This window comes from Eublepharis macularius, chromosome 17, assembly GCF_028583425.1.
Source record: "Eublepharis macularius isolate TG4126 chromosome 17, MPM_Emac_v1.0, whole genome shotgun sequence".
Taxonomy (NCBI): Eukaryota; Metazoa; Chordata; class Lepidosauria; order Squamata; family Eublepharidae; genus Eublepharis; species Eublepharis macularius.
The window spans coordinates 6,514,464-6,539,304 of NC_072806.1; the positions used below are offsets into that span (position 1 = coordinate 6,514,464).

Below are 24,841 nucleotides of genomic sequence, written 5' to 3' on the forward strand. Positions count from 1 at the left end.
GCGGAGAAGATTGGCAGGCAAGCGGTCCTTTCTCGCCGCCTGATTGGACAGCGAAGAAAGGGGGTGGACCTTTTCTGAGGGGAGGCGGAGGAGCGGCTCGGTCTAGTCATCGGTCAGTCAGTGTAGAGGCGGCGGTCGAGTGAGATGCGTCGCCGCCCTTGGGGCTCCTTCCTCCTTGGACACCGCTGGGGCAGCCCCTGATGGGGCTGGGCGGCTTCGCCCCCGCGGGCTTTGTCGGCTCTTTTCCCCTCCGCTGGTAACGGCTGCTGTCGCTCCTCCCGTGACCCGCGCGCTGAGGTAAAAACGGGAGGGGGAGCCGAGGGGAAAGGTGGTCACGTGGTAAGGAGGGGAGTGGGCGCGGGTGGGGCTGCTGACGTCATTTTGCTCGTCTCCATCCTTTTTAGTTGGTCCATTCATCCCCCCCCCCCCAAACCCTACAAGACGGCTTCCACTCCCCTCTTGGACATTTCTCTAAATTTTTGTAATAAAAGGCCCAGAGTCAGAAGAATGATGCAGCAAACTTGCTAAGCGATGCAGACGAATAAATGATAATAATGAAAGTATTATTGCAAATAAAATGATACAGCCATAGTAAATAAAATAAAGGCATCCGATCAACGTCTGCATGGAGAAATGCCCTTCCGACCCCGTGTTTTTATGTTTGCTTTCTAATGGAAGAAAACGGGGAGAGAAGAAAGAGAGGGTATACCTTTAAATTTAGTACATTTATTTATTTATGTCATTTATAGTCCACCTTTCTAATTGACACTCCAGGCGGATTACACAGTGTGAGATTAGTACAGTCAGTATCAAGGACATTTCCATAAACAATGACATAGGGTAAATAAATGCAAGTTTACAAGACACAGAATTAGCAAGAATCCAATGCAGAGTTGAAGAAATGCTGAAATGAACATAAGCAATTCTGGAACTAACATTAGACAATTTACAGTGCAAACAGTTACTCTAAACGCATTGAGTTCAATGAGTTTAGACTGGAGTAGCTCTTCTTAGGATTGCACTAACATATCTTTGCAAATTTATTTTTGTTTACTTTATAGCCCAACTTTCACACTGAGACTGGAGAAGGATTACACAGTGTGAGTCAGTACAGTTAGTTTCAAAGACATTTCAAGAAACAAGATAATAGGGTGTTATGTTTATACACACACAACGTGCAAATTTTCAAAGATTTAAAACTAGCATGTATTTATCTACCCTATTGCCTTGTTTCTTGAAATGTCTTTGAAATTGACCGCACTGACTCACATTGGGTAGTTTTATTTATTTATTTACTTTATTTATAGTCTGCCTTTCTCACTGAGACTCAAGGCGGCTAACAGTGTGAGTCAGTTGAGTCAATTTCAAAGACATTTCAAGAAACAAGGTAACAGAGTATATAAATACAAGTTTGCAAAGCTTTAAAACTAGAAGGAATCTAATACAGAGTTGAAGAAATGCTAAACAGAGCATCAATACATAGAGCATCAACTGTTCTAAAAATGACATATTAGAGAACATATAAGCTATCCAGTAGGATCATACTTACAGTAACACAGTTCATAGAAATAAAGTTTATAGTTGGAAAAGTGTCCTATAAATAATGTAAATAAATAAAATAAAAAACTTAATATCCCAATGATTATTGCTGCTTGCATTTGTTTTATCCTATTGCATTGTTTATTGAGATGTCCTTGATATTGACTGTGCTATTCTCACTCTATGTAATCCATCTTGAGTGTCAGTGAGAAAGGCGGACTATAAATGACATAAATAGATCAAATACATATTAATCAGAAGTTTATTTTACCCTTTTTTTTAGTATGGGTGTATATCAGGTTCTGGAATACACATTGTGAATGATGAGGGCTGTGTTTAGGATGTAGGTCTATTGTTGTTCTGCCTGGAAAGAAATGAAACACATCTGTCAGTGTCAGCATTGACGTTTGTACTGGAGCATACAAAGTAAATATTTTTGTCTACTTCCAGTTTTTTATTTGTTCTTTATAGTCCGCCTTTCTGACTGAGTCTCAAAGTGAATTACACACTATGAATCAGTACAGTCAGTTTCAAGGACATTTCAATAAACAATGTTATAGGGTATAAATGTAAATTTGATTTAAAACCAGCAGAAATATATCCTGCCTTTCTCCAAAGGACCCAATTATGTTAGTATTATTAGAGTTCATGTGGTGAGGGGTAATTTAATATACATATTTATTATTAAGGAACAGATATTAATTAAATGAACCTCTTAATAATACTGATAGGCCTGCATACATTAAATACATCTATTAGCATAGTGGAATGTTAAAAACAATTCTGCTTCTTTTATTTAAAAAATAAAAAGCTGTAACCCTAAAAAAAGTGAGTTCTTGATGTACCTCACAGGAATAAGATAAAAATATGCTATATGGATTTACTCCAGGTGTAACTCTTGGCTGTTGCCTCTTGCAGCCTTGGTAGTTGTAGGGGGGGGAGGGGAGCTTTCAAATGGAGCTGGATTAAGGCATAATACGTCTTTGCCTCCCTGCCAAACTGCCTACTGAGACAGCTTTCAGGGTTCTATAATTAAAACTTATATCAAATAACAGAGACCACTATGAATATGCTAATGGTAAAATAAAAATTAAAGATATAAACATGTTAATACTGTCATTAGTTTTATGGTGGGATGCAAATTACATAAACAAGTCATCAGCTACAATATTGATAGTTATTTATAGGGCACCTGAAATTACTTAGGAACGGTACAGAAATTAAAAACAAATCAGGACCAACTGATAGGTTGACAATTAAAAAGATAAAACACTTTAGGTTAGGAAGGAGGATGAATTGGGAAAAGCCTCAGTGAATCTGATCAATTTTATGAATGTCACAAAGAGGAAAATATGTAATGGAAGGGTGTTTTAAACTTGTCTAAATACCATGGAAAGTTTTAAAGAAACTGCACTGTTCCCCCACCTATATATTGCTTGCTCAAGAGTAAGCCTTATTGTGTTCGCTTGGGTTTAATCTCAAGTAAATACATATTTGAATAGTTACAGCCAAAATACTTGCCCCCCAAAGTATTTGTTGAATCTCAGAGTGCAGCTGGAAGAGGCATTGATGGTAAAAAGGGAGTCTCTGATGTGTCATTGGTGGAAGGGTGTGTATGGCTATGACATACAGTTCATGTATATAGCTGTATGCATGTTTATATAATCACATGCCGCTTTGTAGAAATGTATATGAAAGATGTGCGTAATTCTAAGTAAAGCAAAATGCACACGTATATGGATGAGTCTGGCAAATTTTAGCTTTACACTTTAAGATGGCCAGACACCTGTAATTTTTGCAGTCTTAAAATATATGTGCATTTTGTATGCTTTTTCTCAGAGTAATGGAGGAGCACACACCCCTCTCGTAACCTGAGTTCTCCCCGTGCCTTTTCCTTTCTCCGTCACTGAATTCCAGTGTGATTCCTTACATTTCCCCCTTTCTCTCTCCTTCTGTGAAACCTGTTCTTGAGATCTCCTGACAGTCTGATTTAAAATGCCTCCCAGTTCAGCCAAGTTTGAGTCTTCCTTTACATTCACATACTCTCTCCTCCCCTTCCAGTAGGCCCTGCTTCATGTTATTTGAGAGTAACATATGTGATGGGGAATTTCAGTGATCTTTGCCATCCAAAAATCTGTTTGAAAACTCAGGATATGCTTTCTGATGCTCCTGGAGCCTGTCTCCTACCATCCTTTCTTCCATTTTCAGAAGTGTGAATGGTCTCAAAGGACTCTTTTTGTCTGTGCCATACATACCCTGATCTTTGTTTTAGATATAAATTATTTTCCCCAAATTATAAACAATTGACCATCCCCTTCTGCCTTTCTGAAGCTCTGATGCGGCCTGTGCTTCATCTCTTCTCATTTTTTAAGCGGGGTGGGGTTGCATGCTGAATACTGTTACGTTCTTCACTGCCATATCACCTCCCCCACCCCAGTCCCACTGCAGTAGCTGGTTTGGCGTCTGTGGGAAGCTCTTTGTTTTGTTTCTGTGCCTGTTTTTAGGATTCCCTCCCCAACAATCAGTTGCCATTCTGTTTGTGTCTGTTTTCCCCTTTCCTCTGTATCCAGCTCGGCACAATTACCGGGGTAGCCATATTGGAATGATCTTACACTCCTCTAGAAGCTTAGTCAGTGATGGGGCAGAAGGCTGAAAATGACCAGTTTGGAATTGGTGGTTTACTGCAAATGTATAAAGTCACAAGGAGTCATAGAAGCATCTATTAACTGCTCGCCTTGCTTGAATTTTCACTTATTTATCTCTGTGCATTCTTGGTGAATTTTCTAGGGTGGGGTTCTTTGGACTCACTGAGTGTCTTGACCCTTCTGTTGTTATTTTGCTTTTTAACTATTATGTAATCTGATATCTCTGGCTTAATGGAATTTAAGCCTTACCCCTTGCCATACCTTTCCCTATTCCTTTTGTCTCTGTCTTACTGTAGCATCTGCCAGTTGGCAGGGTCTGTTCTAAATTTTTATTTCTTGTGCAATGTTTAGTACATAGATAGCACAATAAAATTATTATGATTGGAAGGCATTTAAGCATCTCTCTCATTTCCTGTTGTTAGAAATGTTTAAAAATCTGAGATTTGTAACACCGATGGCAAAATTGACATTCAGATACTCAGTACTGCTGCTTTAATTTAAGCTTAAATATCAGCAGTCTGTTAATGTGATTTAGGGTGACACATTGTCTGATCTCTGTTCCTTTGCTAGAGTACATGACACAGCCCTCTTGCTTATGGATGCTGATCCAACTTTGCCTGCTTCTCTTGTCATCTTAGTTGTGTTACAGTAATTAGTATTTCTGTACTGGGGAGTCAGATTTTAATTAAAATTTAATTAAAGTTGGGCCTTGAGTAGTTCCCAACTTTGGTTTTCTGTTAAGTTGTGAGTTTGGCTTCATAAATCTAGTGTACTAAGACAATACCTAGAATAGATTATGTAAAGCAAAAATATTTGCTTGCCTGTAATTTGGATCATATCGTATTCCAAAATTATGTTCCGCCTCTCGAATGATTTTGTATTGTCAAGCAAGGATTGGGGATGGAAAGTGCCATGGGGAGAAAGGAGGGTGATAAGAGATTAAGGCTTGCAGCAATTTGGGGCGGGGTGAAGCCCTTTACAGTAACCTTTAATGAGTATATGCAGTGTGTTTTCTCTAGATTTCTGAGCAATCATAAGAAATGGGTTGGAAACATGCTCAGTGTTTCTAAGAACAAGTTATAAACTTATTTACCAGCCTTTCTAGACAAAACTTGCACACTTCTGTGTTCAGACATCATACTTTTAGCCAACAGGAATATGTTCCTTTCCTACTGGAAATGGCTGATATATTGTATAGGTTTTGCTTGCCTTTTAACCGTGAGGACTAGTGACTTGCATGTAAAAAGAAAGCTGAAGTTCCCTGCTCATTTAATAATGGAATACACATAACTTTAAATTAAATTGTTGGCTACAAATCATCTAGTCCAGAATTCTGAAAACATTGTTTCTCTTGCATAACGTTAACTGACAGCTAATTGATCAACTTTTTAAATTGTGGCAGCCTTGAAAATAATTTGGCACAAGTTAGTAGTCCACAAAGCTATTTTGTTAGCTTTTATGCTTATATGTGTACCTTTTAGCCATTTGCTGACTAAAGGGAGAAAAAACTGTTTTACTTAAAGGTCTGCATGGCCCTCTGGAAGTGATTTTACTTCAGGCAGCCACAGAGCACCTCACTTTGGTGCCAGCTGAGATCCATCTTCATGGACTCCCTACTCTACCTTTTATAAGTTTCATTGGTGCCGTAGTATGTCATCTATTTAATGTAAGGAGAGAGCTGGGAGGTATTCTGAACCTTGAAGCTGCACAATATCCATCCGGAAGGCTTCCATTTTAGATGCAAGATATTGGCTATAAATAAGAGCAGCCTTCTGGTTCAGATCATGGGTTGGTCCAGTCTAGTGTTGTTCCCTGCAGCAGCCCACCAGGTGCCTCTGGGAAACTTGAAGCAAAGCATGACGTTGGTGGTTCCCCTGCTTCATGTCCCCAGCATCTGGTATTCAGTTGTAGATTGTCACTGGGCATAGAGTTATTGGTTGTCTGGTCTATTGAGAACCAATGAGGTATAATGGTTAGAATGCTGGAGACACAGGTTAAAATTACCAGTCAGAATGAAGCTCACCAGGTGACCTTGAGTCAGTCAGTCTCTCGGCCTGCTTTACCTCTCAGGGTTGTTATTAGGATGGAGTGGAGGAGGAAGGAACCGTGTATGTTGGCTTGAGCTTCTTGGAGGAGCAGTGAAATAGAAAGAACAATTTTCCTATATTCCATGAATTTGGTTAATCCTTGTTGAACCTCTCTAAGTTAGTGGCCATCGCCATATCTTGTGGTGTTGAATTCCTTAGATTCTGTAGTATTTGAAGAAATACTTCCTTTTGTCAGTTACCCTCAACCAATGATGGACCTCAGTGGATAATCCCAAGCCCCTTAGTATTTGGATAGAATTTTTTCTTCCCTCAGATCAACTGTGGAATAGATGGCCATATGCAGGAAGATAGACCAAGATGGGTAGCCTTGTTAGTCTGTCTATAGCAGTAGGAAAGAGCCAGAGTCCAGTAGCACCTATAAGACTAACAAAATTTGTGGTAGGATATAAGCTTTTGTGAGTCACAGCTCACTCCTTCAGATACCTCGCAAAAACTTTCCTACATATGCAGGAAGGATAAGTGCATATCATACTACATGGGCAATCTCTTTGTAAAACTTTATCAACCCTTCCAGAACAGGGTGATATGCCACTGAGCTGATCTTTTTGAAAAATGCGTACCTGCTAAGTATGAAAGGATAAACAAGCTTTTTGTTTTCATTTGTTGTTTGAGCTAGAAGAAAGAATGTGTGTGCACACCTAAACTGGCTTCTCACTTTGCAAAAAGTTATGTGTGAAGTGGTCTTCATGCTTGTAGATTATGATGGCTGCTTGCTTGTATGAAAAGCTTTGACATCTGACTGAAAACTGTTGTGGGTTTCAATACTATGTCGCTTTTTTTGAGATTCATGTGCGACTTGAATGCAGACAAAAGTGTACAAACTTCATTACTGTATCTTTTTTATTTTTGAATATGCATCTCTAGTACCTGAATATGCATCTCATTCAAAATGCACATAATGTTTTGTAGTTACATGAAGCTTCTTCATGAATCTGTTCTTTTTAACTGAATGCCCAGTTCTTCTTTCTGAGCGAATATTGGATGCTGCATCTTGTAGAAGGAGTTAAATAATCAGGATCATTAGTTTTGTTTGGATTTACTTTCAGATGATCTAATCCTCCCCCTTTGTATCAAGAAAGACTGGAACACAGTGTTCTCCATCCTCCTCCATTTTTAAGCGTCAGCTACACATGACGGCGGCACATAGGGCTTCCCAGGGAAGGCTGGTTTAGCAGGATAATGAAATGCTGTTTGTCAACACACTTACTTTAGTCAAGTTTGCAGGCTGCCCAAAGGAGTCATAACAGAGGATTAAATTGGGGCTTTAAGACAATATTTGGTTTTTGACTTATATTTGTAACAGGAAGATACTGAAATGTTTGACCAGGTAATACCCACCCCCATTTCGCTGCAAAAAGACAGTGGGTTTTTTGTCGCACGCTCTCTTTTCTGAAATGATCTGTAAGCAGTTTGAAATGGTAGTGTGTGGGAGAGTAGGAACACAAAACAGCAGCAGGCGGTGTGATGGAATAAAACCATCAAATTCCCCAAAGCAAAAGTACCTCCTCCTTTCTAGTACATAGGAGGTCTGAAACAGAAATGATGGTGGCCTGTTTGGATGGCTTGGATCAACTTGTGGAGAATAGTCCAGTCTGGCAATTGGGGCATGCTGAAGGAATTTAAATGAAATAGCTGCGCATGAGTAACTGCTAGCATGGCCAATATAATGGCAGGTTGTTGTTAATTTCTAAGTTTTAACCTCACTCTTCTACTCTGTAGGTCCAAGGCAGCCTACAAATATGTTTTATTTTTCAGAAGTTTTTCCAATCCCTACAGTGATGGACTTCCATAAATAGATAATCCATTTTCGAAAAAATAGTAAATCCCTTACACTATGCTTGATATCCACAAGTCCCCCACGGTTGCTGAAAAATCTCCCTTTGCAACTCTTTATAATGGAAGGGAGAGTACAGAAATGTACAGCATATAAAATTAACTGTATATAGTAGCAGAAGCCCTGACCTGTTATGATAAAGATGGATTAGTTCCTGGAAAGAACGATTTAAAATATTTATAATGTACATGTTGCCTGGAGATAAAGGTTATGTCTTCTAGCTGGAAGGTACCACTTAAGTACTTTTTACCATACTGTCTATGATATTACACAAGTATTTGGAGTGTTTATCAAAAGTACTCTCAGTTCTGTTCCAAGGAAACAAGATCAATAATGAAATACCGTAGAAAGTAAAGTGTCTGTCACAACATTAACATTCAAATGCTTTGGTTATCTTCATCTGTTGGTTTGAAATATTGTGATTAAAGGTTTTTATGAACATATCAGACCAGAATTCACTGTGTTGACAAAATTGGCTCTATTACATCCAGGGCTGGGGACGCTTTAACAATGTTTTCCATTCCTGTTTTAATATTTAAAGAATTACAAGTTAGAAGCAACTAAATTCTCCTCTTTGGTAGGCAGGAAAAGATAGTTTGTATTCTGATGGTATCAGCAAAGTGTCTTGTGGAACCTAAACACAAGCATATTTACTATGGCATAATCCTTTAAGAGCCCAAACCCATATCTTTGTGAAGAAAAATAGTTGCCCAGTTAGTGATCTTGCTAAACAGTAGTCCAAATCAGACTTGATAGATGATACATTCTAGTTCATGTGGCAACATAATCTTTTCCTTCACCACATGATTCAGTGCCACCTTCTGTTGTTAGTGAAATGATAAAATGCATCTTTAACATAATCTGTCTTTACCTTTGTAGAAACATGTTAGTGTAAAATAACTGCTGGGCTCTTTCTCTAGATGGGGGAAGCTGACCAAAGTTGCCATATTTCTGCTTCGTTCTTTCAGAACTGAGTCTGTATTTTAAGTTGTGGTTTAAGTGTGTCTAAAGGTTTTTGACACATTTCTCTAGCAGATTCCCAGAGTGGTCTAGTGGTTCCCTACTCTACCAGGAAGCTCACTAGATGAGCTTGGGGGCAGTCCCGCATACACCCTCTTGCCTGTCCTGTCCTGCAGGTTGTTTTGAGGATAAAGTAGGATCTTTTTGGCAGAAGGGTCAAAAATAATGGACAACATTCTTAACTGCCTCCTGATCACAGATGTAATCACAGACTAATTCAAGGTCTCCAACTATTTCGAGTCTGTGGGCATCTTTGGAATTTTGAGAGGAACTGGTGAGCACTACCCCCAAAATGGCTGCCATAGGTGGTGGAGCCAAATGCAATATTTCCTCCCCTGTTCTGCAACTGTGAGAAACTCTTCCATTTGAATGAGGGGCGCCGATAACAAGCCCTGCCTTACAGGGACTCCACCCACTTTCTGAAAAGCTTGGCAGCAACCAAGGGAAGTCCAGGTAGGCACCATGGTTCCCATGGGCACCATGTTGGGGAACTCAGCTTTAGTGGTATCTTGGTGTATCCATGAAGCGCAAAAGCATTGGGGTGGAGTGCATGCAAAGCAAATACCCTACCTTAGAAACACAGAAATCCCTGTTTGAATTCTTAGCACCTCCAGTTAGTGCTGAGCTAAATGGACCAGTGACCATCCTCAGAGTAGATTAGTTTCATATTCATATATATTGGTTCAGAATTAAAATCTGTAAAAACTTCTCTAAAAACTATCCAGTATGTTATTTAATTATAACAACTGCGCTAATATACCGGTCTTCGAAGACAGATTAGTGCCCTCACAAGAGCAGAAGATTGGAACCATTGTGACAATTGACTATTATGAATAACCACCTTATTCAGTCATATTTATACTGTAGTCAACTTAGCTGATAAAAAACCTGTTCTCAAGCATATCTGAGGAGAGGCCATAATTTGCTCATAAAGCTACAGTGGATTTGCACAGTGTGTATTTGAAATATATCAGCTTGCTTATTTGGACTGACTGCTATATTAGCATCAGAGGGTGTGAATGTTTCCAACTAAACTCTATTTGGATATTGGAGGCCTTTCCTCAGTCTTTTCTCTCCCCCCCCCTCTCTCTCTCGGTATGTAGAGAGATGCTGTTTTTAGGATCCCTAGAAATACAAACTTGTCATTAAGGTTTTTTATTTATTTACAGAATAAATCAAGGAAATCCCTGGGGCTACTGTGTAAGATTCTTTGAGCTTGTCACATGTAGCAATAAAAGGAACAGGCGGCATAAAGACTGACCTGCCTTTTAAGCTCTCTGAGTCACAAGTGATGTCAGTGATGCAGGCTCCATTTTTTCCCCCTGGGTGGTTGGGCTGGGAATAATATCTTTATCTCAGAGGCTGGTACTTTATAGGGATTAGCAGAGTAGGAGGGTAATGCTCCATCTCTTTGAAGCTACAAAATATTGATTGTTGCATGTGGCGTATCAGATGAGTTTAGACATTATCCTACCAATAATCAGCATGACGGGAATGTATTTTAAAATAGTTGAAACTCTCTGTCTCTCTTTCTTGAAAAGGTAGCTCCAGAGGAACAAAACTGTGGAAGTTCTTCACGTACAATTTCTGAAGTACACACCAGAGGACGTCAAAATGTCAGGAGCTTCTGTCAAGGTGGCTGTCCGGGTCAGGCCCTTTAATTCCCGGGAGATCAGCAAGGAGTCCAAGTGCATCATCCAGATGCAAGGCAACTCAACTAGTAAGTCCAGCATAATCTTCTAATAAAGTTGCTGTCCTTGTTGTGACTCTCTGTAATCTGATGACTAACCAGGTGATGTCACTGAAAATTGTTCATTCAAGGAACTCCTTTCCTACTGCAGAAAGCCTTGTGACACACTTTTGCATGTGGAAGCAGAAGGCAGCATGTCTTGCCCATACAGATTTTGCTGACTGGTAGCCTTTTTTCTTGCTACAAATGAGTTGAAAGAAGTTGCATGTGATTTGGGGACTTCCTCATGGCTGATGGCATTTCATAGTGATTTTTTGCAGGTGGCAAATGTTTGGAGAATGCTGGTGGGCAGCCATTGACCTGTTGGTCCCAATCTTAGGAGCTTTCCCATGTTTATAATATCTTAGCACTTGTTTAAAGGCTAGTATATAGCTGGCAGCCTCTTCATACGTGCTTCTGAAGCTTAATCTTCAGCAATGGTGAAACTTCCTTTGAATCCTCCTGTTGATCTCATTTTACCGCAAATGTTCTGGTGTGTTTCTTTTGGGTATACATCTCTAGACTGACAAAAGCAAACTGAATTAGCAGGTGGTCGGGCATAAGGCATTTGGACTGTTTAATAACTGTGGGAAAGTAGATTTAGAGAGCCCTGGGTCTGTAGTCTGAGGGTTAAGTTCTCTGTTCTCTTAGATGGGAAACATGCCAGGAACGTACAAGGGGAAAATCCTGGCAAGTAGAAAATTAACACATCAAGGGAAAGCTTCTATTCCTGCTTGCTGTGTTGGTTTTCTACTCATAGGGAACTTGTGTGTACGGGAGCATTGAAAATGATCTGTCATACTTGTAATCTGAAATAGTGCCATTTTTATTGGGCTGCATGTGTAGATCTGACTTGAGAGAGAGAGAGAGAGAGAGAGAGAGAGAGATGAATGTGAGGAGGGAGCCGGCTGTGCACTGTGGGTCAAAGAGGAGCCCATACTTTCCCATCCTGATCTGTTTTTGTTCTTGGGAATGTTACAGAATAGATCCAACCCTTTAGAAGGGCTACATCATGTCTAGAAAGGAGAATAGAGCCACATGCAATGCAGGAGGAGTTGGAAGATGGGAGGGAGGAGAGACATGTGGTAGTTGTATTTCTGGCACACCTTCAAGTGAACTGAGGATTCAGTCTCTTCAGGCACTGATTTCTTGCCAGTCGCTTAGGTTTTCTATGGTTGTTTTCTATTGAAAGTCAAGTTGAATTCATTTTTCTGAAGAGGTTCAAAGGACTGCAACACTTTACCATCAGACAGGCTGCAGAATTTTAGATTGTTTAAACTTTAGCTCCAGGTTTTCTATAGCTCCATTAGTAATAACATGGGATGACAAAGTCAGCTACAATTGGAGTGATTTGTCTTGGGTCTATACTTGAGAGTATGCCTTTTGCTTTACTGAATATGTTAGGCTCACTTGGGCTATGTAGAATTGAGTTTTTGATCTAGTTTACGTATCTGCTTGTATGTATCTTCCTTAAAACGAAGTCTAAAAGTCCAGTTAGGGTACGATTGAACCTATGCAAGTCTTGATCTTAGCAGTGCCTGGAAAAGAGATCTTCCAGGAGCTCGATGCATGCTACCTAGTTCCGTGATGGAAGAGGCAGGATATAAATGAGTAATGAAGGAGGAGGGTGAGACAGTGTCATTTTAGAGTTTGCAGGATCTCTTGTGATAATTTTAATACATCCCAGCAAATTAGAAATATACATTAGCCTATCCAATAAAGGCATCTTAGCAGTTGTTTGTGCATTATGTGGTTTTGCTGTACATTGCTAAGGACAAATAACCATTAGGAGCTGAAGGATACATTGACATTTGGCCAGGAAAGGAAGTTGCCTCTTCTGGCAAATATGCTTGGATTTTAATAATTGGAAGCGGGCCAGAATTGTGGCTTTTCTTTATGCTCTCTGAAAGAAGCTGTTCTCTTAGAATTCTTAAAATTCATTTAAAAGACCTTATGAAACAGTATATTCCATAAAACAACTGGTCTTTGTTTAATCCACTTGTTTAAACTTGGCTATGACTGCTAGGATGCATACTGGCTGTGATTTTTACAATGCATGTAATTCTATGACTTCTTTCTTCATTTTAAAAAAAAGTGAAATCCTGTAGTCCAGCTAAAGTCACACGGGCTGACTGCATTAAGAAGCTGATATGTTGGCAGTGAGCCTAGACTGCTCACAGGGTGATTAGAGCTGATTGCAGATGTTAACATCTGAAAGTTGCTGCCATGAAAAATCTGGAAATCTGAGTCTGAGGGAAAGGCAGAAAGCTAGCTGTGGGTTTGCAGAATTGACTAGGAGTTCAGTGAAGATCAAGTTACTGAAGGTACTTTTGTAACTCCTGAACTATCTCATACCATAGCAGTTTTTAAGGGAATATGGACACACACATGCTGTATCGTGGAAAATTTTCATGGCAAGTGACTATTAGCAAGTCAGCCGTAATGTAGGTTATGTTCACAGGGTGACAGGTTTTTCAGTCCCTTGATACATTAATGCTCACTATGGCCTTGCTAAGGACTGACTTAAGACATTGGTAATTTGAGCAGTTCTCTGTTGTGTTGGCAGATGTGGGTGAGAGGAGGAGAATGGTGATTAACATTTGCATAGATTTCTTGACAAGCCTAACATCAATCAAACAGCTAATGGAGTCTTCCAGGGGCTTTTCTCTTCTGCTGTAGTGAAGTGGGCAGGGGGGAGAAGAGGAAGGTGACCTGGAGGTGTTCACAACTTTCAGAACAGTTAATGGACAAACCCACAAGATGGGTGAACATGAATGCAAAAACTTGCTGGCTGAACTTGTAACCTGTATAAAAGGGTCACCAAGTCACTGGACCCTCTTCCAGCAAGAACGAGCAAAATATTCAAATTGGACCGGAGTTGCGTAACCTGCCCCCTGGTTTGGGTAAGTTGTAGTTAGGAAGTTATAGAACATAGTGGCATATTATGAGAGACCATTCCACATGTTGTGGCTCTCTCTTTGTTACAAGAACCATTTCCTCTTGCCACAGAGGCCTTGCCCATTATCTTTGGAAGTCTCAAACAACTGGGCAACACTTTCTGCTGTGCTGTTTCTATAGAGTTCTTTGACTCTATAGTAGCTGAGGCCTGGTCCAGTAACAAAGCAACTTGGGGATGAGGTAATACTGACAGAATAAAAGTCTGAGGCCTGTTGTCATCCATAGAAAGGAAAAGTGTGAACTGGGCATAAGGGAACCGTGAATATCATATGTATGTATAATGTGCCCATCTTGTCCTGTATATGCATAGGCTCCCAACTCACAGTGCATAGACATTTGCCATATGACATATTAACTTACATGCTCCTTGCTTCCTCTTCTCTCATATGGCGAGGGGTATGAACATTTAAAAAAAAAAACAGAGGCCCTGCACCTGCTCCTTAATATCCTTTGTGATTGACACCAGAGTCTGGGCAATTTTCTTTAAGCTTCTGTTCATCATAAAGAGGATTATTTCCTCTGGAAAGCACAACAGAAGAGAATATACTTTCATGACAATGTACTGGTGATTCAGCTTTTGGTTGTTTGTTTCTGTGCCTTAATAACCAGATCCAATTTGGAGGGAATGTTGTTTAGCCATGTGGCAGCAGCTGGAAAAGCAGCACTGGTACTCCTCCACACCCAAGTTCTTGTATTTCCGGCAAGCAACTGAAATTGGCTTCAGTATTTGGAGATCCTTTTTAAAAATCTGTTTGTCATTTGGACTTCACTGTGTAAACACCTACGGTTGGAGGGACTCTCCCCTTCTTTCCTACGAATAGAAAAATTTCTCCCCATAATTTTCAGCAAGATTCTATCTTGCAATGTTCACCTGTCGAGCTTTCAGTTTGCATACCGGCATTTTTTTTTGCCACCCTGCAGGTGTTCTTGAATTACTCATAGGAACTCATCAGGGGAGGGTTGGGCACTGAAGATTCTTTATGACTCTTAACAGCAGTATTTCAGCAAGTGATGTAGAGCCCAAAGTTTCCACGTAGTCTGTTGTGTTGTTTGAGATTCGATTACCAAACTAAACAATATGGTAGACTATCCTCTTGGGAACTGGCTTAGCGTGATGTTTTCTGTTGGCTTAACAACAGTACTTTCATAGTCTGCATAAATGGATCTAAAATGGTGAATTCTCATGCCAGTTTTCAAGGGGCAAGACGTGTTGTGTGTTTGCTGGGGAGAAGGTTTCTGGTGAGTCAGTGTAACTACCAGATATCGTTGTCGTGTTTATTGAGCTGACATGCTATCATATTGGAGCCAGATTGCCTGCCATTGAACAGATTTTTAGAACTGATTTCTTGAAACTAATTTTATCCAGTTTCTATCCTTCTCAAAGGCTCTCTGAGCAGCTTATAAAGCATAAAATGTTATATAAAAACATTCCATCAGTACCATTTATAATACTGTGAATAATTCCCAAACACTTGATATTTAACATTAAAACCCATTAAATTAGGAGATTTGCTTGTTTTCACTAGCATATCTGCATGCAGAGTCTAGAACTCAATACCCAGTAGGATAACTGGCATGTATTAGGGGGAGCCTCAAGCAAGTTTGTCGCCTCTCCAAAATAAAATAAATTGCTTTTTTTCTGGAGTTGGATTTTATCTCACTCTTGTAAAGAATTTTTTAAAGTGCTCTTTTAAAAAGGTCTTGTCCCCAAGACTTGCCTCTGAGATTATTGGATCATCTGCCATTACTTAAGCAATAAGATTGGGGGTATAGAAACCCCTTTATCTCCATTGCTGAAGCAGTGGAACAGCCCCATCTGTCAGGAGCAAGGGCCGCAGATGCTGCCTGAAGAGCTTGTAGTGAAGGTAACCTAGTAGGCGTCATGAGCTTCGGAAAAGCTAAAAGAAACATTTAATTTGGAATTCCAGCTTTCTTTCATAGAACTTGTTGTAATAGGTCAAGCTTGTAAAAAGCCACTTGCCCATGGTGAGTGAGAAGGTAATGAGACAGAGGGTTGCTTAATTTTTTCCCTTCACATTTGATACCCCAGAAGTAAGGATACAAGTGGACCCTAGTGTAAATGTTTCTGGGATAGTAACTGTGAAAGGCATCAGATGTATATTGCAAGGGGCACACAAGTGCTGCGAGACCTTAGACGTAAAATGGCTTGTGGTATGAGCCTCCATAAACAAGTGTGTGTCATAGCATTTGGAATTCCTCTGAATGTTGTGGGTGTTTTCTCAGCCCTGTTCGTTGCTGACTGTGGTATTTGTGTCTGTGAAAAGAAATTCTGCAAAGACGACATAAACGGCATACATCAGTAGCCTGTTAGGGCATCAGCTCTCTCAAATACTGGAAGCAATCTTGGGAAATTATACAGATCCCTCTTTGGGGTAGTGTTCTCCCCCCATATCTTTGCGTAAGCTGGTTAACATTGCTTCAGCAGTGCCACTCACTGCAGCCAGAGGCAGTTGCCTCTTGACAGGCATATGAGAAACAGGCTGCACCTGAACCCCAGAGAGCGCTTTCTCCTTTCCCCCCATCTGTACTGCACACAAATAGCATCTTCATTGTTCTGCAGTTGCAGTTATTTTTTCGAGTAACGCTTGAATAATAGAGAAAAAAGGAGGGGAGTTGTATGTTTAATTCTCAAAAAAGTGAATGGTGGGAAGGAAAAGACAACAAAGGAGCAAGGCCTTGGGTGGGTGACCACCCATCCATTGTTTTGAAATCTGTGCTAGTGACTCCTAACCTTAAGAGAAGTAATTGGACTCAAATTTGTTGGTGTAAATCCCTTTCCAGTCTGGAAACTGTATGCCAGTGTTGAAGTGTCCATTTTCTTCTCTGCTAATAAATGTACACATATTTCTGTTAGCTGTGAGAATACTTTTTTTTTGAGCCTGTATATTGCTTAATTGGAGATCTCCTCCTTTCTGGACAGGTCTTGCTTCTGAGTTGGTGGTGAAATGAGAGCCCTCATCAATTGTTGCTTAAAAAATATTGCTAAGGGTCACAGTCAGCAAAACAAAGGGGGGAAATTTCAGATGGCAGCTGCTACTTGCTTCCTCAAGCCCTGTGGGACAGCCGGGTGAGAAAGGGACAGGCCTTATCTAGCTGTTCTCAAGCCAGTTAATTCCACAATACTTTCACACATTGTCTTGGATGATATGAACGTCTTGACAGCTAGGAGGAATGGGAAGATTCATTCAGGGAAGTCAGTCCTCTGTTTCTAGCCTTAATTCAGACTTGCTTTCTCAAAATATCCTTAGGATACCTCTAGAAAACAAGTGATCTTGCAAAGTGCAAGAACTTTGTGGATAGCGCTTGCTTTCTGGCTTCTCTTGATCCTTCTGGCTGGTCAGTTACCCAGATCTAGTTTGTTCAGGTGTTCAAAAACTCTCATTTTGGGAGCTGCGAGTGGTTTTGGAGCACTGTGAACAGGATCATACGGTCATTTATCTTGAGTTGACCAAGGTGGGAATCTATAGCTTAGTGCTGTTTAAACCAGGGCCCACACGGTACTCCTGTCCATCTAGCTAATATATAAATAGAGCTTCCCCAGTTTCTGGGAGTAGAGGCAGGGGACAGAATTTGCTTTCTTCTCTTCAAAAGGCAGGAGTTCATAGAGCTGATACCACCTGTAATCATCTGGCTTCCAGATCACCCCCGAGAACTAACCTGGAAACATACTACTTGGTTGCTAGGAGCTAGGAGCTCAGCCTTAGGAACTCTGTTTGCATGGCACTAAAGATGTACAGTGCTAATGCTAGCATAGTTATTTATGGTATAAAGTTGAACTGGCTTTGGCTTTATTTTCTAATGGAAAGGAATTCAGCAGAGAGAGATGCCGACCACTTTGCATTCATAGACAAGGCCCATTGGCAGTTTTCCGTTGAATACCAGAAATCCAGGTTTTGTTTTGATTAATTTCTTGATTAAATCATATGTACAGTGTCTGTCTCCTTGTAGCTCAAAGTGGCTTACAGTGCATATTAACAAAGGAAAGATAAGTTCTTGTTGGAAGTGAAGACTCCAATCTCTTTATTCCAAGGAGCTTGGTTATAGCTTGAGATTTGCTTCTGTGAAATTGCTGTGAATGCAGTTGCAAAGATTAATGGTCCTGAAGAACAAGTTGGGTCTCCAGAGTCATTCTCACGCTTGAGATGGTTTCCTCTTCAATTCCTTTTGCATAAGTGGGGCTTCCTTTGGTGATTAATCAGTTCAAGTTAGTGGGTCAAGAACGGGAATGGAAATTGATCACAATGGCAGATTGAGGAATAGATGTCCTGAGTAGGAGCTGTGAGGATGGAAGGCCTCCTTGCATGCATAATCCAACAGGTCTGTGCTGACAGTTTGCAGTGTTGTAGTGATGTGAACAAAGGCCTCGCGAATGAGTTGAGGCAAGGATCAAGTTAATAGCCAGTGCTGCCAGATGGTTCTGGAATTAAGTGGCCTGGTTCCTCCAGAGCACTTGGGAAGCTCTGAGCAAAAGGAATTAACTTTATGGCAACTGTTGCTATAAAGTGCCCACACAGCTTTTGAAGCCTCACCAGTAAGACTAGTTTCAAAGAGCAGAAACTGCTGTATTGGTATTCTGCTTTCTTTTTGACTATTTCGTTTTGTATGAATAATATATAGATCTGTTGTACAGCATGATCTCTTTCTGTGCAGCTGGTGATAGAAACTAAAATGGCTGAGTGGCAGATTCCTAAGTAAGGGGATTATCTATTGAGGTGCTGCGTCTATTCGCTTTCTGCAAACATCCGTTAGAGCTCTTCATTGCTTCACTTCTAGGTATTAACATCGTTCACCTTGTTAACTTTGGCATTCTTTTCACAGAGCTGGATAAAAACATTGTTTTTGAAGCAAATATATTTTTATGCTGGACAAGCAGCGTTAATAATGGCTAGGAGGTTTTGTCTTAAATTGCAGCGTGATCTAAATAATAATGACTGTCTCTTGTGCTTATATATTATTCTTTTAAAGACTGGGTTGAGACAGCATAGCCTTTAAACAGATTTCTTTAATATAAAGTTGATTGCTTTTGTGTACTTCTTAAATTATCTTTAAATGTTAATTCTGCATTCTTACCTTCATAATATCCATTTCATTCAAAACAAAACTGTAAGTGAAAGCCCTTTCCATTCAGGGAAATATAGAAATTTTTCATGGTATTACACACATGTGGGAAGGGTATCGTGTGGCTACGTGTGGCATTTTTTGTTTTTAAAAAATGCTTTTATGTAGGAAACATGTAAAAGTGGCCCTGATCATCACTGAAATTTTGCCACACAGTATATACAGGGATCAAATCAGGATGGGGCCACCATGGCTTTGGTAGTCTAGCACAGCTCAGGTGCTGCAAATGCAGGAAGCAGGCCTGTTGTCCTTCTGAAATGCTAGCTGCAGAGTTGGTATTTATAGCCACTGGATCTGCAAGAGCAGCTGAGGATGAGAGCTCTCTCCAGCAGCTTCTGTGCAAGAGAATTTTCCTGGCTTTTCTCCTTTATGCCGTTGTTCCCTCCCCCACCTTGTCCTCCTGGTACAGATCTAGAATTCCTAAAGCCCAGGAGTAAATCCTGCTGAATTCCAGTCTGTCATGCCTTCGGGTGTATATTAAGCTTCCTTTATTTCAAGTAACTTGAAAAATACCTGTTTCACGAATGAAGAGCAAGTGCGATTCTATAGCTGGGAAGCATCCATTTGTCTGCATTTGTTCTGGTGTAATATGAACTCTGCCTTCAGATTATTTTAATCAGATATTGTAAAGTATCCAAGACTTGCTAGCTACATATTTAAAGGGGGAAAAAAACAACCTCTTGTTTCTGTTCTCGGTAAACTGCATATTTTGCTTTTGACGCTGCAATTCTTTTTCCTGAGCCCTGTTTAACTCCTACACATAACAAATGTCACGCAGGAGCATAGAATGGGGTATAATGGAGGACATGTTATCCCATGGTATTAATATCTGTTTTCTGGAGTTGTGGATCAGGGACACTAGTGTCTATAGCCCACTTATTCTGTTGACGTACTGTGTGACCTTGGACACATTCCTTTCCCAGCCTCCATTTCCCATCTGTTAAATAAGAATAATTATCATCTGCTTCTTGGGTTTATTATGATGCCAAATCCTGTTTTTTTTTAAAGCACTATTATCCATCATTACATTTTGGAATAGAATTGACTTTAAATAAAGTTTTTCTTTTTCCTCCTGATGGTACTCCTATAGAGATTCTAGCTTCAGCCTTGACTGGGCTGTCAGCGTTCTTACCAGCATCCAGACAATCGGTGGTGGGGGGCGTTGTGAGTATCCCAGTTGGCGCAGTCATTTGTCTTTCCTACCTTTAATTAATCTGTACGCCAAAGTACTGTTGCAGATAGAGCCATATGAAATCCCATGCCTTTGTGCCTTGCAATTGCTTTGTGGGCCATCTCATTTTATAGGACAGGTCCCATTCTACTGAGCTATATGCTGCAGATGAACCTAATAATGAATGACAAGCCTGGATTTTTAAAACAGCAAGCCCAAACCCTTGACAGATGCTTTTGTGCTAATTGGCCCTAATCAGAGCTCGGATCTCCTTTGTTATTTTGGGAAGTGGACATGCTTGTATTGCTATCAACTTTGGGCCTAGATTGACCAACTTTGGGTCATTGGTAATGATCTAAACAAGACTGAGAAACCAAAAGACATTTAACTTTTCCTTTATGGCTTTTGGTGGCCAAATGTGGGATGGATTTGTGGTTTATATTTTGAGAACTGTAAATTATCTGATAATCTGTGATATTTCTCTTTAATAGACAGTGTATGGTTGAAGTCTTTACAACAACCCTTCCGGGCAAGTCAACAGCATAGATGTTTAACACAATGAGAGCAGTGTCTTTAGTACAAATGACACAAGTTTGCCCAGTAAGTCTCTCTGAAGGTGGATTTGAATTTGTATGGGACTGGAGAAACCCTCGGTTTTGCCAGACCACACCAGCACATGAAGTATTCTAAATATTATTATGGCCCTTCCATTCTATCATGTAATTTGTTAATCCTTTTCTTCATGCTTTAAACAAGGGCCGATTCCAGACGGCCCCCCGCCTCGCGAAACGTTGCGCGTCGTCGCACAGAAAACGCGAAATATCGTGTTTTCTCGCGCGAGTTTTGCGCGACGTCGCGCAAAACTCGCACGAGAAAACGCGATATTTCGCGTTTTCTGCGCGACGACGCGCGACGTTTCGCGAGGTGGGGGGCCGTCTGGAATCGGCCAAGTAAGAGACGTAAACATTCTTTGGAAGGAGCCAAGTTCCAGTTCTTATTGGCACTTTGTGTTGAGTAAAAAAACTGCACAGAGGACAAGGTTGAATCCTTGTGCAACTGCAAATCACCATGATTGAAAATTAAATCAAAATTCTGTATCATTTAGTAGTTGAAAATGATGTGCACTTTTTGCTCTTTGAGTATTGTTTACTGGTTGGGAAACAGATTCAATAAAAGAACAAGATTTGGAACCAGCAGCATCTTAGAGACCAACTAGATTGGTCTCTGAAGTACTACTGGATCCAAATGTTGCTCTTTTACTACAGATCAACATGACTACTCACCTGAAACTAGATTCAGTAAAGGCATATACTTGAACATTTTAATTTTTTAAGGATTTGTCTGTTCAGGAAGTGGCCTGGGTATGACTGTTGTACACGCTTGTTTCCAGAACTCAGAGGTGGAATCATAACTTGTGGTGTAATTTCCAGACCATTTGAGAAGAGTTTGGACAGGAGTATTGAAATGCATTTGAGAGAGGAAATGAATGCATCCTGCCATGGAGTGTTTTGTGATCTCCAGCTACCATTATGGGTTTTTGTTCATGATGCCTGCTAAAAAAAAACAAAGACAGGGCAAGACTACTTATTTGTAATCTCCCTGCTGTCAGACATATAAGTTCTGTGCCTTCCACTTCAGCTAAGGGTCACTCTATGTTACTTCTTTTATGAGTTCTACATGGAGCGAAACTGTGCTCTGCACAGACCCATGTCATCTTGGGGATTGGCTTCTATAAAAAAAGTATGTAAATGGGCTTGGAAAGCTTATGCTGGGTAAGGGAGAGCTCCCACCTTTCTCCCAAGCTTTTTTCCCCTGAGCAAGAACAGGTTGCGGAAAGGGAGTTTCTCCCTTTTTGCTGCTGCATGTGCACACAGTACCTTCTTGTGGAACAGCGGAAATGGGGAAATGACTCCCCTCCGCACTGTTTTTTGCATGGGGAAAAAAGCTTGGGAGAAAGGCAAGACTTTCCCTCCCCTAGCGGCAGCTTTCTGAGCCCATTTGCACGCTCATAGAAGCCAATCCCCGAGGTGACATGGGCCTGCGCAGAGCACAAGTTGGCTCTGTGGAGAACTCGTAAAAGAAGTAACGTGTAGAGTGACCCTAAGTTGGTAGTGCTCAGAGCACTCTCTCAAAGGAGAGGTTTGCATCTCTGCATGTGCCTCGAAGAGACGGCAAGCAAGCATCTTCCGTTTGCAGCAGTATCGAGAATATTCTCTCCAGGAGTTCTCCGTGTCTTTGTAATCTGCATCGAAAGCCACAAGGATTTGGGCATGTCAAGGGATAAACAGAAGACATGTTCTGATCCTGTAAAGCAATAGAGAATTTATTACCAGGTCAGAACTCCATTCTTTTCCTTAGTGGTCCTGACTCTGATTACAGTACAGTACCCTTGTTTCCTTCAGCCATTGACATTTTTATTGTTTTTCTGCTGCCTGTTCCTCTGATGTTGGCAGACTCTGCTGGAGATAGAGCTGGTATTGGCTTCATGGTCCCCCCTCCACATCCCACAACTTTTTCTGAAGGGAGAGAGCTAACAGCACATCCTTCCCCGCCCTGCGTGTTCTTTGTTGACCTCATACGCCTTCTCCATAAAGACCCCCATCCCCTCAGTCTCCTTTTCTGCCTCGTGGGACAGTGGGCAACAGTGGCGTGATGGCACAGAGAACTAGCGGTGATTCTAATGAAAAAAAGACTACCCCAGAGGTTATCTAATAAAATTTGAGAATGAGATGTGAGATACCATGTAATCACCAGAGATATAAGGTGGAAAGTTTTCCAGTGTCTAATTTTTTTGATAATTCTAAAAGATTTGTTACCTCTTAAGATTAATAAGAGAATGAACTGATAATTTTGCCAATACAATAATAGGCAAGCTTGATAATTTCTAAGTAGTAATTTCTGTTTTTGCATTGTGAGAGAGTACATGTGTATATTATTGATTTGCAAGCGTACATGAGTGGGTATCTCTTATCCCATAGTGGAAAGGATATGATAATAATCACCAATTTGATAACTCAGGTGCCCCAGTTACCTCCATGGAAATATTTCTGTTGAAATAGTAAATATCATCCTTGGCATATCATGCACAGGGAAAATTAGTGTGTCAGCAGTTTTCAGTGTCTTCGTTTCTTCCCCTTAAATTTAAACAGTATGAGGGAAGTACATGCTATATTATCTTTAAATTTTTACAAGTATAATTCCAGTAAAATAATTTTTCATGTATTTGTTTGGATATAACATTTAAACCACATTTGATTCCCCCCCCCTAAGATATTTCTGTTCAAGTAATTGGTGCTACTGGGACATGTGATTAACAGGGAGTACTGTTAACATTCTGTTCACTAAAACAAAAATAAACATGTTAAATCAGATCACACTCCATTTAAGGCATCAGAAAATTTCCCAGTCCAAATTTTTCCAGAAAACCTATTGGTTGTCACCGAGCGCTCCCCCATGCCTGGAGGGATGACAGGGTTAGCAGTGGATATTATTACGATCAGGATTGGAGTTCTAGATTATATTTTTCTAGGTCTTGCCGTTATTCTTCCTCTTTGTCCCTCAGAACAGGATTTCATGGATTCTTGTTATAGTGCTGAATATTCCAGAGTCTTTAACCATGATGTAGCCTTTGCCATGCCCTGACCTGACCAGTCCAAGAAGCACAGTGGGCCAGAGTTTGGGTAGGAGACCACCAAGGAAGGCCAGGGTTGCCGCACAGAGACAGGCAAAGGCAAACTACCTTTGAATGTCTGTTGCCTTGAAAACCCTCCGGGTTCTCCATAAGTCAGCTGCAACTTGCTGGCACCCCCCCAAAAAAGAGGGGGGAAAGGCCATTGCCACAGTATTGATACCTTTGTCGGATTCCATAATGGAGGTCAGATCTGCATGTTGCCTTCTGCTACTGATTTAGATTTCTTGCATAGTAATATATTTTAGTTCTAGTATCACCTATTGTACCACTTCAGACTGTATTCCTTTTTCTTCTGCAACCTAGGGAACCACGGCAACTTCTGCTGATCCCTCATCTCTTTTGTCAGTTTGACCATTGTTCCCCTCTGAAACTTGTCAGTGGGGTTCTTTGTCCTGATACATGTCTCTTCTTCACTGATTCCTTCCCCAGTTCCTACACCATTCCCTTCCAGTGTTGTGTCCTGCCTCCATAAGATTCAGGTGAGGAGAGGTCAGGCTCTTTTTCTTGTGAGATTCCTACAGGGCACTCTCCTGAAACTGTATAGGGAGCCAATATCCTCCCTCTATGTGGAGTAAATTAAGCGTGTCACTCTAAAACCCACCTCTGAGGGTTACTGTCCTTCCTTGTTTATCAGATGGAATGCACGGTCTTGCCACTGGTGATGTGCTTTTTCCTCCCTTTTTGAGACTTGCTATTTGAACATTAGGAGTGGTAAGCACCAATGCTGTCAAAGGGCACCTACAAGTAGTAAATGTTGTGTTCGATCGCAGCATAAAGGTGGGTGCTAGTAATCTGTAAGCCCGTTGTAAAGCAGTTGATTTCTCTGAAGCAGGTGGCCGGGGTTAACTCTCATGTTCAAAGTTGCTGTTAGTGCCACAGTGATGGAAACTAATTATAGGCCCAATACTAAAGCTTTCCAGTGTTGGTTTGCAAACAAGAGTGGTTAATTGCTACTTTGGGTCTTTTGAAATATCAGATAAACAAATTTATTCTGTGTAAAACAAGCA

General features: G+C 40.6%; 1 protein-coding gene across 2 annotated transcripts in view; it reads left to right on the top strand.

The window, feature by feature from the left end:
* The first annotated feature begins 145 nt into the window (after positions 1 to 145).
* Positions 146 to 24,841, top strand: part of KIF1B (kinesin family member 1B) — a 133,428-nt gene continuing 108,732 nt past the window's right edge. For both annotated transcript variants that reach the window (XM_055001134.1, XM_055001135.1), the window contains exons 1-2: positions 146 to 297; positions 10,688 to 10,866. In XM_055001134.1, the coding sequence (XP_054857109.1) occupies positions 10,761 to 10,866 (106 nt within the window). In that variant the 5' untranslated portion in view covers positions 146 to 297; positions 10,688 to 10,760. The remainder of the gene's footprint in view (positions 298 to 10,687; positions 10,867 to 24,841) is intronic.